This window comes from Podarcis liolepis, assembly GCF_965112155.1.
Source record: "Podarcis liolepis genome assembly, chromosome: 3".
Taxonomy (NCBI): domain Eukaryota; kingdom Metazoa; phylum Chordata; class Lepidosauria; order Squamata; family Lacertidae; genus Podarcis; species Podarcis liolepis.
The window spans coordinates 44,173,904-44,188,173 of NC_139557.1; the positions used below are offsets into that span (position 1 = coordinate 44,173,904).

The 14,270-nt window shown below is 38.0% G+C and overlaps 1 protein-coding gene across 4 annotated transcripts in view; it reads left to right on the forward strand.

Moving 5' to 3' along the window:
* The window catches only part of ZNF292 (zinc finger protein 292), a 30,453-nt gene extending 20,511 nt beyond the window's left edge, over positions 1-9,942 (forward strand). For 3 of the 4 annotated variants that reach the window (XM_083497497.1, XM_083497498.1, XM_083497496.1), the window contains 2 exons: positions 222-363; positions 1,871-9,942. In XM_083497497.1, the coding sequence (XP_083353623.1) occupies positions 222-363; positions 1,871-9,016 (7,288 nt within the window). In that variant the 3' untranslated portion in view covers positions 9,017-9,942. The remainder of the gene's footprint in view (positions 1-221; positions 364-1,870) is intronic. The other variant, XM_083497499.1, reaches the window with a different exon arrangement.
* The last annotated feature ends 4,328 nt before the right edge of the window (positions 9,943-14,270 follow it).

The following is a 14,270-nucleotide window of genomic DNA, read 5'->3' on the forward strand; positions in this document are numbered from 1 at the left end:
CCATCCTTCCACATCTCTCACAGCTCGCCCCAATCCACTGTGAGAGGGTGAGAAGATGAGAAAGTATTTCATCCCATTCTGCCAGAAGGAAGTGTGCATTTTGAAATTCCCACTTCCTTCCAGGAGCAGTGGAAAAAGGAGAGAAAGACACACACACCCTTCTAGTGACTATAGTGTTTCAATGTTAGTATAGTTTTAACTTTGTAAATCTCAATTTTCAGGGAACTGACACTCTTCTGGAGCAAACTACAGCAAAGGGTAGAGCCTTCTGTACAAATATATCTAGAGAGATGTCGTCAACTTTCTGTGTTAACAAAGACAGTATACCACATTTTCTTCCTAATTAAAGTAATCAATTCAGAGGTAAGGATGTGCAGTAAGGTTATTTGTGATGCTGTGAATTGAAAATCCACTTGGTAGTGACTTGCAAAGTATAGTGCACCTACCTCATGAAAATACAGTTCTTCGCACTTCCAACTATGGTATCTGCATGCATAAACTAGCAGTCAGAAGTTCCTGTGAAGCATAATTTCCTCATTTCTCAGAGAATGCTGGCATGACAGTGTGCACTTTGCACTCAGTATCTCTGGCTGCCAAAAATGTCCAAAACGCTAACCATTTGCTTAGAACATCTTTTAAAGAAAGGGAGGGAGGATGAGCCCATCTGTGGGAGAGAGCTTTTGATTGCTTTTGACCATTCTAGATGGCCTTGACTCCTACATCAGTTTTATGAAGTAGAAAGATTGCATTGGGTACAATACAGCCAAATTTTGCTCACTCTGTTTCAATACCATCCTGGGTAAAGTATTTATTTTCCCATTAGGGCCAGTAAACCAGGTTACACATAAAAACAGCTCAAAACTTAGAAGTCAACAGCTAAACAAAATAAAGAAAAAAAAATCAAATGCAGAGCAGCACCAAAACAACCTCCAACTGTTAAAAAGCAAACATCAAAATACAGCAAGAAACCAGGCCAGCATGAAATCAAGACCAAAGGAACAATGAAATAATAAAACAATTGTAACAGAACAGCCTATAGTGTGGAGGTAATACAAGTATAGGGGAGATAGTTCCACATCCTGTTGTTTCAGGATGATGTGGGCAAGTGGAAGTTCTTCCAGGGAATAGGTCTTAGTAGGTCAGTTGTATTCCTTAGTTTGGGACCTTAGTTTGCTTGACTCTGCCTTAAATTGTATAGCGATGTCTGCCCAAGAGTTGCTAAAGAGACTAGGTTGGATCCAGAGAAGAGGACATTTGCACAAGTAGATTTTCTTCATCTGTCCTTCACATGAAAAGCTACATGATACGGCTGTCTGATTTCAGCTCATTCATTCCCATTCTAGCATCTCATCAGAAACATTTTATTTGATGGATGCAGGTAGCTGCAATTTGGGTTGGGAAATTCTTTTCATGCAAACATCCTTATGCTTACGTTTCTCTGGATAAAACCCAGAGATATTTGAGAATGGCATTTATATGTAATAGCTCTGATAAATGTTGAGCCTTGCGGGACACAGCTGAATTAAGGACAAAGAAGTTGCTCTTTTCTCCAGTATTATTTTTTGTGCTTCTATATATTGTAAGGCAGTTGCTTGTTTCACTTAATAATTATGGGTTTTTTCAAGAGTTTGTAACAGGACCACATTAATCAAAAACTGAATTCTATAACTGTTCCTGGAAGAAGTGATTAATTTTGACAAAATGTAAACCATTATCCATTTAATGCAAAAATAAGGGTTTTTTAATTGTATGTTTAATGTTCAGATGTAAGGGAAAGAGTTTGAATAATCATTTATAGAATTTACTGAAATCAATTGTAAGCATTACATAATGTTTTAAATTACTTTTTAATTTGTCTCCTCTTTTACAGATCGATGCTGCTGGACTTGCAACGTGCATTGAACTTTGTGTGAAAGCATTGCGTTTGGAAGCCAGTGAGAATACAGAGGTCAAGATTTCCATTTGCAAGACTATATCTTGTTTGTTGCCTGATGATTTGGAGGTTAAACGTGCTTGTCAACTGAGTGAATTTCTCCTCGAGCCAAATGTGGATGCATACTATGCTGTTGAAATGCTATATAATCAGCCTGACCAGAAATATGATGAAGAAAACCTTCCAATACCAAATTCATTACGCTGTGAGCTCTTACTTGTATTAAAAACTCAATGGCCTTTCGATCCAGAATTTTGGGACTGGAAAATGCTAAAACGTCAGTGTCTTGCATTGATGGGAGAAGAGGCATCAATTGTATCATCAATAGATGAGCTGAATGACAGTGAAATGCATGAAAAAGCAGAGGACTGCCAAGATGAAAACAAAGAAACTTTAGTGAATGGACTTTCTGGATGTTTTGATGAAGCTACAAACTTACTTAGAAGCATTAGAGATAAAAAGCAGAAAAACCGAGAAATAAAGAAACTGAGAGAGCGAGGGTTCATATCTGCTAGATTCAGGAACTGGCAAGCATACATGCAATATTGTGTGCTGTGTGACAAAGAATTCCTTGGACATAGAATAGTAAGGCATGCACAGAAACACTACAAGGATGGAATCTATAGTTGCCCGATATGTGCACAGAATTTTAATTCTAAAGAAACATTTGTTCCGCATGTCACACTACACGTTAAGAAGTCTAGTAAAGAGAGACTGGCTGCAATGAAACCACTTAGAAAATTAGGAAGACCACCTAAAACAGCAACCACTGGTGTGAACAAGAAGAACAATACTGTAGTTAAGCAGGAACAACGGCACATAAAAAAGAACAGCCTTTATGCAGCAGACTTCATTGTTTTTAATGATAATGATGGTTCTGATGATGAAAATTTTGAAAAAGACAAACCTTACATTCCAGAGATAACACCAGTTGAGAAACCATTGCCTGTCAATGAGTTTACATGTCCTGTTAGCTTGTGTAAGAAAGGCTTTAAATACTTTAAAAATTTAATTGCACATGCGAAAGGTCATAAAGACAATGAAGAAGCTAAACGGTTTCTTGAAATGCAGAGCAAAAAAGTCATTTGCCAGTACTGTAGACGCCATTTTGTAAGTGTTACCCACCTCAATGATCATTTACAAATGCATTGTGGCAGCAAACCCTACATCTGTATCCAGATGAAATGTAAATCTAGCTTTAATAGTTATGCTGAACTTTTGAGTCATCGGAAAGAGCACCCACTCTTCAAGGCAAAGTGTATGTTTCCGAAATGTGGGAGAGTGTTTTCAGAAGCATACTTACTTTATGATCATGAAGCACAGCACTATAATACCTTCACCTGCAAATTTGCAGGTTGTGGAAAAGTTTACCGCTCCCAAAATGAATTAGAAAAGCATATTGAAGACCATACTAAATCATCTGAAAAAATACAGCTGTCTGATGGTGAGAATAATTCTTCCCAACCTTTAGAAGAAAATGAGAATGCTGAAGAAATCCATCCAAAAGAAACATTTGTTCTACCACCTGAAAATGGTATAAATATCTGTGCCAAAGCAGAAAATTATGTCTCGGATCAGTTCAAAGATGAATCTTTCAGGACCGAGGGAACAAAAATGCCAGCTAGTGTACTGGAACAGATTAATTCAATCTCTGTAGAAAGTGTGGAGCAACCTATACCTGCTCCTCCTGCAAAGGCAGAACCAGTAGCTGTGGCCAGCAGTGTTTTGATGCCTCTTCTAGGCCAAAGAATTAGAGAAAACATGGCAAGAAAAGGTAAATTACCTGCTTTGAGTAGTAAAATAGATACTGGTGCATCTGTAGTCCAACAGTTATGCCCAGCAGTTGAAGATACTTGTAATGATCTTGCAGTGTTCCAGGAAGGAAAGGAACATGACTGTGTTGGTGAGTCCCAAACAGTTTCCATGCATTCAGTTAAACTTGAACCTGAAGTTCTTGCATCAAAAAGCCCTGAAAAAGAGATAAGTCTTATGTCCTTCATGCCGAATCAAGTAGGCTGTCAAAATTTACTCTCTCCCAAACTTCCCATGGAAGAGAACATTAAGACTGCTCCCAATTTTTATAATTTGCCTCTAAAGACTTTAGAAGGGATTGCACTTGCTCCAACCCAGAGCAGCCTCGGCACTCCTTTTGTTCCAGTCATACCACTGGCAGCTCCAGTTCAGAAGTTCACTTGCCAAGTTGATGGATGTACTCGAGTCTACAATTCTTGCCAAAGCATTGGCAAACATATGAAGACAGCCCATCCTGATCAATATGCTGCATTTAAGATGCAGCGCAAGAATAAAAGGAGTAAAAAAACAAGCAGTTTGCAAAACCTGTCAAATGATAGCAAAATTGTTTATTTTTTACCATCACAAGTATCTACTCCCACTAGTGATGCTTTTCTTCAACAAGCCAAGACCACTTCAAATCCCCCTTGTACAAGCCAACTGCAGCAGCTGTCTAATGCCCTTTTCCCAACACGTCTGGAAAGTATGACTAATTCCCTATTACCCAACATGGAAAATGTTATAAATATAGGTCTATCATCCCATATTAAAAGTGAAACAGAGAATACATTAGGCACACAATTGGGAAGTTTGTCCAGTGCAACTTTACCTTCACAGCTGGACGAACTAGAAAAACCAGTTATGCCTCTGAACATTGACAGTGGTTCAGATCCTTTCCTTCCTTTACCTTCAGAAAATGGTCCAATTTCTCTCTTTCCTTCTCTTGCTGATAATGGTCCGAGTTCTGTTTTCTCACAAATGGAGAACAATACCAGTCACTTTTCCTCCCTAGAAGGAAACAATAACTCTGCTTTTACAAAAGAGGAAAGTGTTGATGTGCTCTTCCCTTCACAGGTAAATAATGAGAGTAACTTCAGTGAAACCACTCCGCAACTCCTTGTTTCAGAAAAAGTGAAAAAGGTTCGTAGGCGAGATCCAGATGGAAAAGAAAAGAAGCCAAAGCGTAACAAGCGGGCAAAATGGCCAGCAATAATCAGGGATGGCAAATTTATTTGTAGTCGATGTTATAGGGTTTTTTCTAATCCTAGATCACTTGGTGGCCACCTGTCTAAACGCTCCTATTGTAAGCCCCTAGATGAATCGGAAATTTCTCATGAAGCTCTACAGCTTAATGGACAATCTTCTCTTCTTGCCAGTATGATTCTTTCTTCAAATGCATTGAGCTTACAGCAGCAACAGGAGCCAACTTTTAATCCAGAAGTGTGTTTTAAAGAGCCATCATTCCTTCAGCTGCTGGCTACTGAAAATCGGTCAACTGCTTTTTTCCAGAACTTGTTTCCACGGACTAATACGACTACCTTCAATGCAAGCGAAAATGAAGAAGGAAATGAAATTATCAAACAGGCCTTGGAAACTGCAGGCATTCCAAGTACTTTTGATTCTACAGAAATATTACCACATGTAATTACAACTAGCTGTATCACTGGTACTACTGAAATAAATGCAACAGTTTTGCCAAATCCAGGTGTGTCACCTTCGTTACCAACTACCTTGCTATCAGACCAAAACAGAACAATTAACACCAAAATTTCCTCAGTAGAAGAATGCAACAGCTTACCAGTATTTCCAGATGACTTAATACTTAAGACTATTGAAAACGGCTTATGTTCCAACTTGGTTTCTAATTCTACTGCCACAGCACATAATTTTGGAAATAATACTTCACGTATTTCAGTCATAAGCAGCATCAAAAATTCAGAATTGAGTAACTTAAAGAAAAAGGGGGTCGGTGGTTCGAAGAAAAAGAAGAAAGCTGCTGCTGACATTTCACAGAACTTAGTAATTAATGATTTGTCAACATTGGGGCTTTTAGCCAGAAATGCTGAAGAAAATGTGCAAATATCGACAGAGAATCTCCAGTCAAATGTATTGACAAAATATGAGTCTCACGTGTTAATGGAAAATCTTACACAAAAACTGAGCAATGTGGACAGCGAGTTAATTGCCAGTGTCAAAGAGAACCTTAATACTAGTCATGACACTCATGAAGAAACAGTTTGCTTATCAGTGAAATCTGAAAATGATAACTCTCAGGTCACTCTAGATCCCTGCATTCAGGAAAATTCCAATTTGGAGATTTCAGAGCAGAATGTAATTGAAAACTTTGAGAAGACCCTTGAAATAATTAAAACAGCTATGAACTCTCAGATGGTAGAAGTTAAAATGGAAAACCAGGAAGTGTCGATTGAGTCATTGCAGAGTCAGCAAATCAGTACTCCTGAGTGTACATCAGAAAACCCTTCACAAACTGTTCAACCATCCAACCTTGCGCAACACATAGCAGACATACAGAATGTCACCCTTGATAAAATTAGCCCTTCTAAGTATGACACCTCTCACAAAGATGATATTCAGATTATGGAAATATTAGAGGGGTTGAAAAAGCTGAAGTTAGAAAGTGAAACTTCAAGTCAAGTGTTTGACAGTATAATTCATTGTCTTCCAGCAGATTCACTACCACAGATTCTTGTTCCATTTGTAACAACTGAGAGCACTTCTCCTGTCCAGCCACCTTCAGAAACGCATAATCGGTTCAGTGAAAAAGCCCATAAACCTTTTATGTGCCAGGCCCCAAGCTGCAGTTACAGTGCTATGACCAAGGATGCATTATTTAAACACTACAGCAAAATACATCAATACACTGCAGAAATGATACTGGAAATTAAGAAACACCAGTTGAAATATGCACCCTTTAAATGTGTTGTAGCTACCTGTCCAAAAACATTTACAAGAAATTCTAACCTCCGGGCCCACTGTCAGCTGGTACATCACTTTACAACAGAGGAAATGGTAAAACTAAAACTAAAAAGACCCTATGGGAGAAGATCCCAAAACAAAACTGCAAACTTAACACCAAGGCCTGTTGAACTAAAGAGTATACCTTGTGTGCTAATGGAAAGTGCACAGGAAGCACAATTGACTAAAGATCTTGAAATAAAGAAAGAAGCATGTATAGAATCTGTGAAAGTGCCAGAAATAGTGGTGCCAGAGAGAGTGATCCCAGAGGAGGTGGTGCCAGAAAGTACACCAGATGTTTCTGAAAAAATGGAAAAACCTCCACAAGTGGTTACCATTCCTCCTGAACTTTATAATGTTGCCACACTAAAAAACATACAGGTACAACCCAAAGTACGCAAAATTAGAAAACATAGGAAAGAAAAAGAGGAGAAAAAACACCCCAAACCAGCATGTAAAACTTTAGAACTTCCTACTAGTTATAGTCCCTACAGACCTTACAGATGTGTACATCAAGGTTGTTTTGCTGCTTTTACAATACAGCAGAATTTGATTCTTCATTATCAAGCTGTACACAAATCTGATCTGCCCTCCTTCTCTGTGGAAGGAGAAGAAGAAAGTGAGCCGAGTAAAGATGAGGAGTTTTGTAAAGAAGAAGACTGTGATGAAACTGAAACAAATGTAGTTGTAAAAGAATTCAGATGTGAGGTGAGAAATTGCTCAAGGATATTTCAGGAAGTCACTAGTCTTATTCAGCACTACATGAAGCTTCATGAAATGACTCCTGAGGAAATTGGAAGCATGAAGTCAGCCTTGGATGTTGGAAGATTCCCTTGTGATCAGTCTGAATGTAAATCATCCTTTGCAATGTATATTAATTATATTACTCATTTAGAAGTGGATCATGGAATAAAGATAAAACAAACAAAAACAGAGGATGGCATGTACAAGTGTGATTGTGAAGGCTGTGATCGTATTTATGCAACAAGGTCTAATCTCCTACGACATATTTTTAATAAGCATAATGACAGGCATAAAGATCATCTGATAAGACCTAGGCGATTCTTGACACCAGGTCAGGAAAATATTTCAAGTAAGGCTAATCAGGAAAAAACCATGAAAACTAAGCATAAAGGATTAAAATATAGGGCAGGAACGCATGGAAACAAAATATCAATTAGGACTAAGCGAAGGAAACTTATAATTGTAGAAAACAAGAACTCAAAAATGGGCCAGATCCTTGAAAATAAGGCATATACTTTGAAATGTGGAAAGTATGTGTACTCAATAAAGAGTAGGCATGATGCTTTATCTGAATGTTCAAACACTTTGGTCACACAATATCCATGTATGATAGAAGGCTGTTCGTCAGTTGTCACAAGTGAAAATAATATAATTAGACATTATAAATGTCACAAGTTGTCTAAAGCATATACTTCAAAACACAGAAATATCCTAATTGTCTCAAACAAACATCCTGATTCATTGGAGAAAGAAGTATCTTCACAAAATGAGGCAATTGAGGACAAAACATGTGATGCAGAATTGCAGCCACATTTGTCTGAAACCCCTGAGGACTTGAGAGCTTCTACACCAGTGGCACAAAAAGAACCTGAGAAGAGTGAGAAGGATGAAGTGGATGAGCTTGCAGAAATGTTCATTACCAAACTTGTTAATGAGGACCTCACAAGTTCAGAGAATCATGGAAAGCCTTCTTCTGATGTAAATAATGACTGCCAAGAAACTAGTTCTTTCCTTTCGGAAAAGCAAAACGTAAATGGTAACTTAAAAAGAGCAAACAAAGAAAAAAATCCTCCGATTAAAAAGCGGAAAGTTGAGAAACAGGAAGAAATCTTAGCTGTTGAAGTAAGTAGTGTGCGGAGAGAGGAGGAAACTGCTGTCGCTGTTCAAACTGCTGAAGAGCAATCCGCATCTTTTGACTGGAGTTCATTTAAGCCTATGGGATTTGAAGTATCTTTCCTCAAGTTCCTTGAAGAGTCTGCAGTGAAGCAAAAGAAACCTACAGATAGAGCCTGCAATAGCTGTGGAACCAGAAAAGGTTCTCATTCAAACTCAAGAAAATCTAATGACAAGTCCTCGTTTGCAAGAACACGATCATGTTCTGAAAGTGAAATCTATGTACAGTTTGCTAACCCATCACAATTTCAGTGTAGCGGTACTGTAAAAATAGTTTTAGATAAGACTTTTAAAAATTGCACTGAGCTTGTGTTGAAGCAGCTTCAGGAAATGAAACCTATTGTCAGTCTGATAAGACTTGATGGACATTTGGAGAAAAATCCAGAGGTTACAAAATAATCGGGTAATATGTGTGGACTCTATGTTCTGATGATTCATGTCTAAACATGACCTGTACTGCATTTTTTATTTTATTTTAGTAGGAAGCCATTGAGCATGAGACTATTTCTTAAGGTTTTCTGTTGAAGTGATTTAACCTAGCAAAATCATGACAGTTGTCATGTAAATTTCTTTGTTTTTATCCCTATGGGACTTGGAACAGAATCATTGTTTCAGTTTTGTAAATAATTGATCAGAACCTCAATTTTTTATCAGATTTTTGTCCTTTTCCATGACTCAAATATTTGTGTATTGTCTGTGGTATTTTTCACTGGGTCACAGCTCATATATAACAGTACTTTTTATTTGTAGATACATTTTTGTATATATTTATTATTGTAAATCATTTGCTGCTGTTAGCAGTCTGTAAGTCTGAAATATTAAATGACACGTTTATATTCAGAATTTTAATTTGTAACTAAGTGATCCAGTTTTTAAAATATTCTTTTAAACTTTTTAAAGTAACAACTAGGTAAGTCTACCATATCCAGTTTCGTTTTGCATAAAATGTGTGTACAGGAGAAGAGATTGATCAGATCACACTTAATTGGTTAAAATACATACTGACACAGTTGTGTTTGTAACTTGAAACATCCAATATCTTTGGATGGTATTCATATGTACTTAACTCAAACTTTTTCCTATAACTGCATTTGCATTGCTTTTAATTGGATCGAAATTCTTCCACTTCCATAATATAATGGAAATGTAAATTTTAAATAGTTTGCTGACACTGAAGATTTTAAACAACATTTTGGTATTGAATAACCCATCGTGAATGTGATAGAAAATTAGTAGTGTGGAGCAGTGTATATTTTTGAGGTGGTGATTTGTGAAGTAGCCCAGTATTGCCTTAAATAAAATCACATTTCATTTCTTGTTTTATACATGTTATCTTACAAAGGTCCTTTTTGTTTTTGAAATTTAGATTGATTTATAGGGTAGCATCTACAACACAGCTTTGGAAACAATCTTTTTAAATGAATGCATTTTTACACTACTTGTTTTGATATTACCACCTTGGTATCTGTTTTGTAAAATATATACTATAACATCATTAGAAACACAATATTTGCTTTTTCCATGGAAGATGAGAGTTTGTGCTCTTCCGAGTATAATTACACAGCTTTCTTAATAGATGACAGCCTCTCTTCTCATTCACAGTTACAGTAGAAAACGTAAGTTTCCTTCTGCTTTTTTAAGAATTAAGTTTCCTTGTCATTTGAAGTTTACATTACATGCAGGCAAAGATACTACTAGCACATCAGGTTGATCCAGGATAGTATTAAGGCAGAGAGACCACTGTCCAATCCACCATATTGAACTTCACTCAAGATGGCCCTGCTACTGAGGCATCAAACAAATAACTTCAGGCTCTGCCTTGTATCTCAAAAACATCTTTCCCGGCAGCAGAGCAAGGGAACAGTAGGTGAGAAAGAGGAATTAATGATGAGCTGGTGTAGCATAGACTTACTCCTTCACTTGGCACCACGTTGAGACAGATTATTAGCAACTCAGTATTTGCCATCATGGTAGCAGTAAAGATTTGTATTTGAGCTCAAAATACTTGTTCCTACTAAATGTTTTATGTCACCAAGGTAAAAATAGAAGTGTGATACTGCCATAATAAAGAGTACATGTACACATAAGCCAGAAAAAATAAGCACAACTTCCTTTTCATATATAAATATATGGCTGATTCAGCTGGAAAAGGACTGAATTTTGATGGGTCAAATGGATTCTCTTACTGATTGTTAGACTTCAGCGAAGCCTATAGTAGATAAAACTGACTAATTTATCTTCTGCAGGTTATCACTAATGCATATTTCACTTGATAAGTTGAATTTGAATGTCAAGTATGGATAACATACCTGTTTATAATTTTAAAATGTCTGTTAAAGGAACAAATATGCAACAGTAACCATTTCCCCACCCCCACCCCCCAGGTTGTGCCCGGACTCTTCAAGAAGCATTGTTTGGTCACCATACTTCTCTCACTCTTGCTTCATGAAAATACTTGAGGGATTAAAAGGAGGAAGAGGCAAACATGAAAGGAGAGGCCCTCCTTTTTTCTTGTTTTGTCCCTCCACAACAGAGTTGGTAATATGCCCCTCCAGATACTGTTGGTACTCCCAACATTTATGAAACCTAGCCTGCTCCAGTGATTAGAAGTAATGGAATCTGTAGGTGAACAACATCTGAAGGGGTTCAAGTTCCTCATTCCCAAGAAGCTCACATACTGTTCTCTCAGGCTTTTTTTATGCTGTGTGATCTAGAAAAGGGTAAGAACATGAGAGCTTCCTGGATCAGGTCAGTAGCCCATCTAGTCCATCCTGTTATTGCAGTGGCCAATTAGATGCCCATAGGAAGCATACAAGGTAGACCTGAGCACAATAGCAGTTTCCAGCAACTAGTATTCAGAAGCATTCTGCTTCTGATTATGGAGATGGAACATAGCCTTCATGGCTAGTAGCCATTGATAGCCTTATTTTCCATGATTTTGTCTAGACCTTTTTCAAAACCATGCAAATTGGTAGTCATCACTTCCTCCTATGGGAGTGAATTCCATAGCTTAACTATGAAGAAGTACTTTGTTCTGAATTCTCCCAACCTTCAGCTTTGTTGGATGTCCACCCTATTCCTGTGGGAAGCCCAAAGAAAGGACAAAGCTTTATGAGACGGGGAGAAAAACGCCTCTGTCCACTTTCTCCATGTCATGCATAATTCCATGCATTTCTATCATTTCTCCTCTTACATGGCCTTTCTCTTAACTGAAAAGTCTGAAGTAATGCAACCTTTCCTTATCCGCTTGATAATTTTGGATGCCCTTTTCTGAACCTTTTCTAATTATAATATCACCCTCAGGAGGTTATGGACTCTCCTTCTTTGGAGGTTTCTAAGCAGAGGTTGGGTGGCCATCTGACATGGATGCTTTAGTTGAGATTCCTGCATTGCAGGGGGTTGGACTAGATGAGCTTTGGGTCCCTTCCAACTCTACAGTTCTATGATTCTATCTTGTTTTCAGGAGACCAGAGCTGTATGCAGTATTCCAAATGTTGTCATACCACAGATTTGTATAATGTAACGGTATTGGTAATTTTAGTCTTATTTCCTTTCCTAATGATCTGTAGCATGGGATTTTTTTCTACAACTGCACATTGGATTGCCACATTCTGGCTACCTGCTATGACCCAGTCACTGCCAGTTCAAACCCCATAAATGTATATGTGCAATTAAGATACTTTGCTCCGTTTGTCACCTTACACTTCTTTACGTTGAATGACATTGGGCATTTTACCATCCATTCCATTTGGAGAGGTCCTTTTGGAGCTCTTCACAGCCCCTTTTTGTTTTAATGACCATGAATGATTTTGTATCTGGCAGATCTGGCCACCTCACTGCTCACCCTCAACCCAGACCAAGCGCAGGTGTGTTTAGACGATGGGACACAAAATTGCACTTGTGTGCAACTTATGAATGGCAATTTGCCTGACAACCCTTTCTCTCTGCCCCCTCTCACCACAGTTCTTTTGTAGAACCCAACAAATTGTCCAGAATAGGGCATGAATTCCCATCCCCATCCTTCTGCAAATAGGAATCCCTATTGGTTACCCTCTGAGCCCTGCTCTCACTGTCACTGGCCTAGCACCCACCCTTAATGACAATCATTCCATCATAGTTGATGTATCTTCATTCAGGAGCCCCCCCCCCCCCCCAGTTTTTGGAAAGCAATCGGGGAGGGTGAGTTATCTGTTCATTAGGCAGTTAGAAAGAAGTTAGCCCTCAGAAGAGTTGGGAAAATTGATACATAAGTCAGAGGCCTTGCTTGTTAGGAAATTGTATGGGTGCAGACCCCAAAACCCACTTTTGCCCTCAGCTATTGGATATAGTATGTTGGTGTCTCTGTTCCCTTCCAAAACATCATGTAGGAAAAGGCCCACAGACATGGCAAATAAGATAGGCTTGAATACAATTAGAGTGGTGAAAATGCAAATCTTTTTCACTTTAATAAACGGTAGTTTTTTAAAAAAAATACAAAACTGAAGTCAGTGTTCACTTGGAAATAACTTTAATATGTTTGCTTATTTCGTATTTTATTTCAGCAAAAATTGCTTTGATCTAAATCTGCTGACATCACACTGTTGCTCAGAAAAAGTGGGAGCAACTTGCCAGCTAGCATTTAGTATTCTGGGGTGTGTTAAGCTTATTTCTGTAAAAATATGTCATGAGAATTGTATATGTTTGCTTTGTAACAAAAAGGTAATTGATTTAATAGCCTTCAACAGTGACCTTTTTTGTTCTTTGACATTTTCTCATGTCAAATCCTCATGCAGTGCTTTCAGATGAGCTTTACCAGAGCCATAGCTTAGTGGTTGAGCATGCAAGAAGGTCACAGGTTTGATCCCAAAACCTCTGGGTGGAGCTGGGAATGCTCTATGTCTGAACCCCTGGAGAACTACGGCCAGTCAGGATGGATAATATTGAGCTAGACGAAGCAATGGTCAGGCTAGTTATAAGGCAGCATTCTGTGTTCTTGTGCCCTTGGATAAACTACTTGTAACACCACAAATCACCAATAGCTTATGTGTTCTAAATCTTGGTGGACGTTAGATTTAGCTGCCTTATTTTATTCCAGACACATCATTTTGGATTTCAAAGCCAAACATACTGGGAAACTTTAGCATTTGATTCTCCTCAGTGTGTTTATGCTGTTTTTCTGCCCAGAGTGGCTTACAAAAATGAAATCAAAACACAGGCAATTAAAATCCAAGAAAACAAAAACAAATGCAGCAAAATTAACTTACAAAATTAACGAGAACAAGTTTTCAAATTCTAACGGGTGAAGTGGGAATTGATCACAAAGAGCCTATCAAAGAAAGAAGATCTTTTAACAGTCAAGATTAATATTGTGGGAGTCAGCATCATAGCTGTCAAATTTTCCCTTTTCTTGCGAGGAATCCTATTTGGAATAAGGGAATTGCCCTTTAAAAAAGGGAAACTTTGACAGCTATGGTCAGCATTCCTTTAAATGCTTTTGACCCAAATCATTTTGGGTGTTCAATGATAATAAGCAGCACTTAGAAGTGAGCTCAGAAACTAATGAAACCAGTTCAGGTCAGCCAAAATTGGAATATATCCTGCATTTTAAGGGCTATGCTCCTGCTCACTCCACTAACCAACCCGCTGCCATTCCTCCCACATTAACACAGTAGAG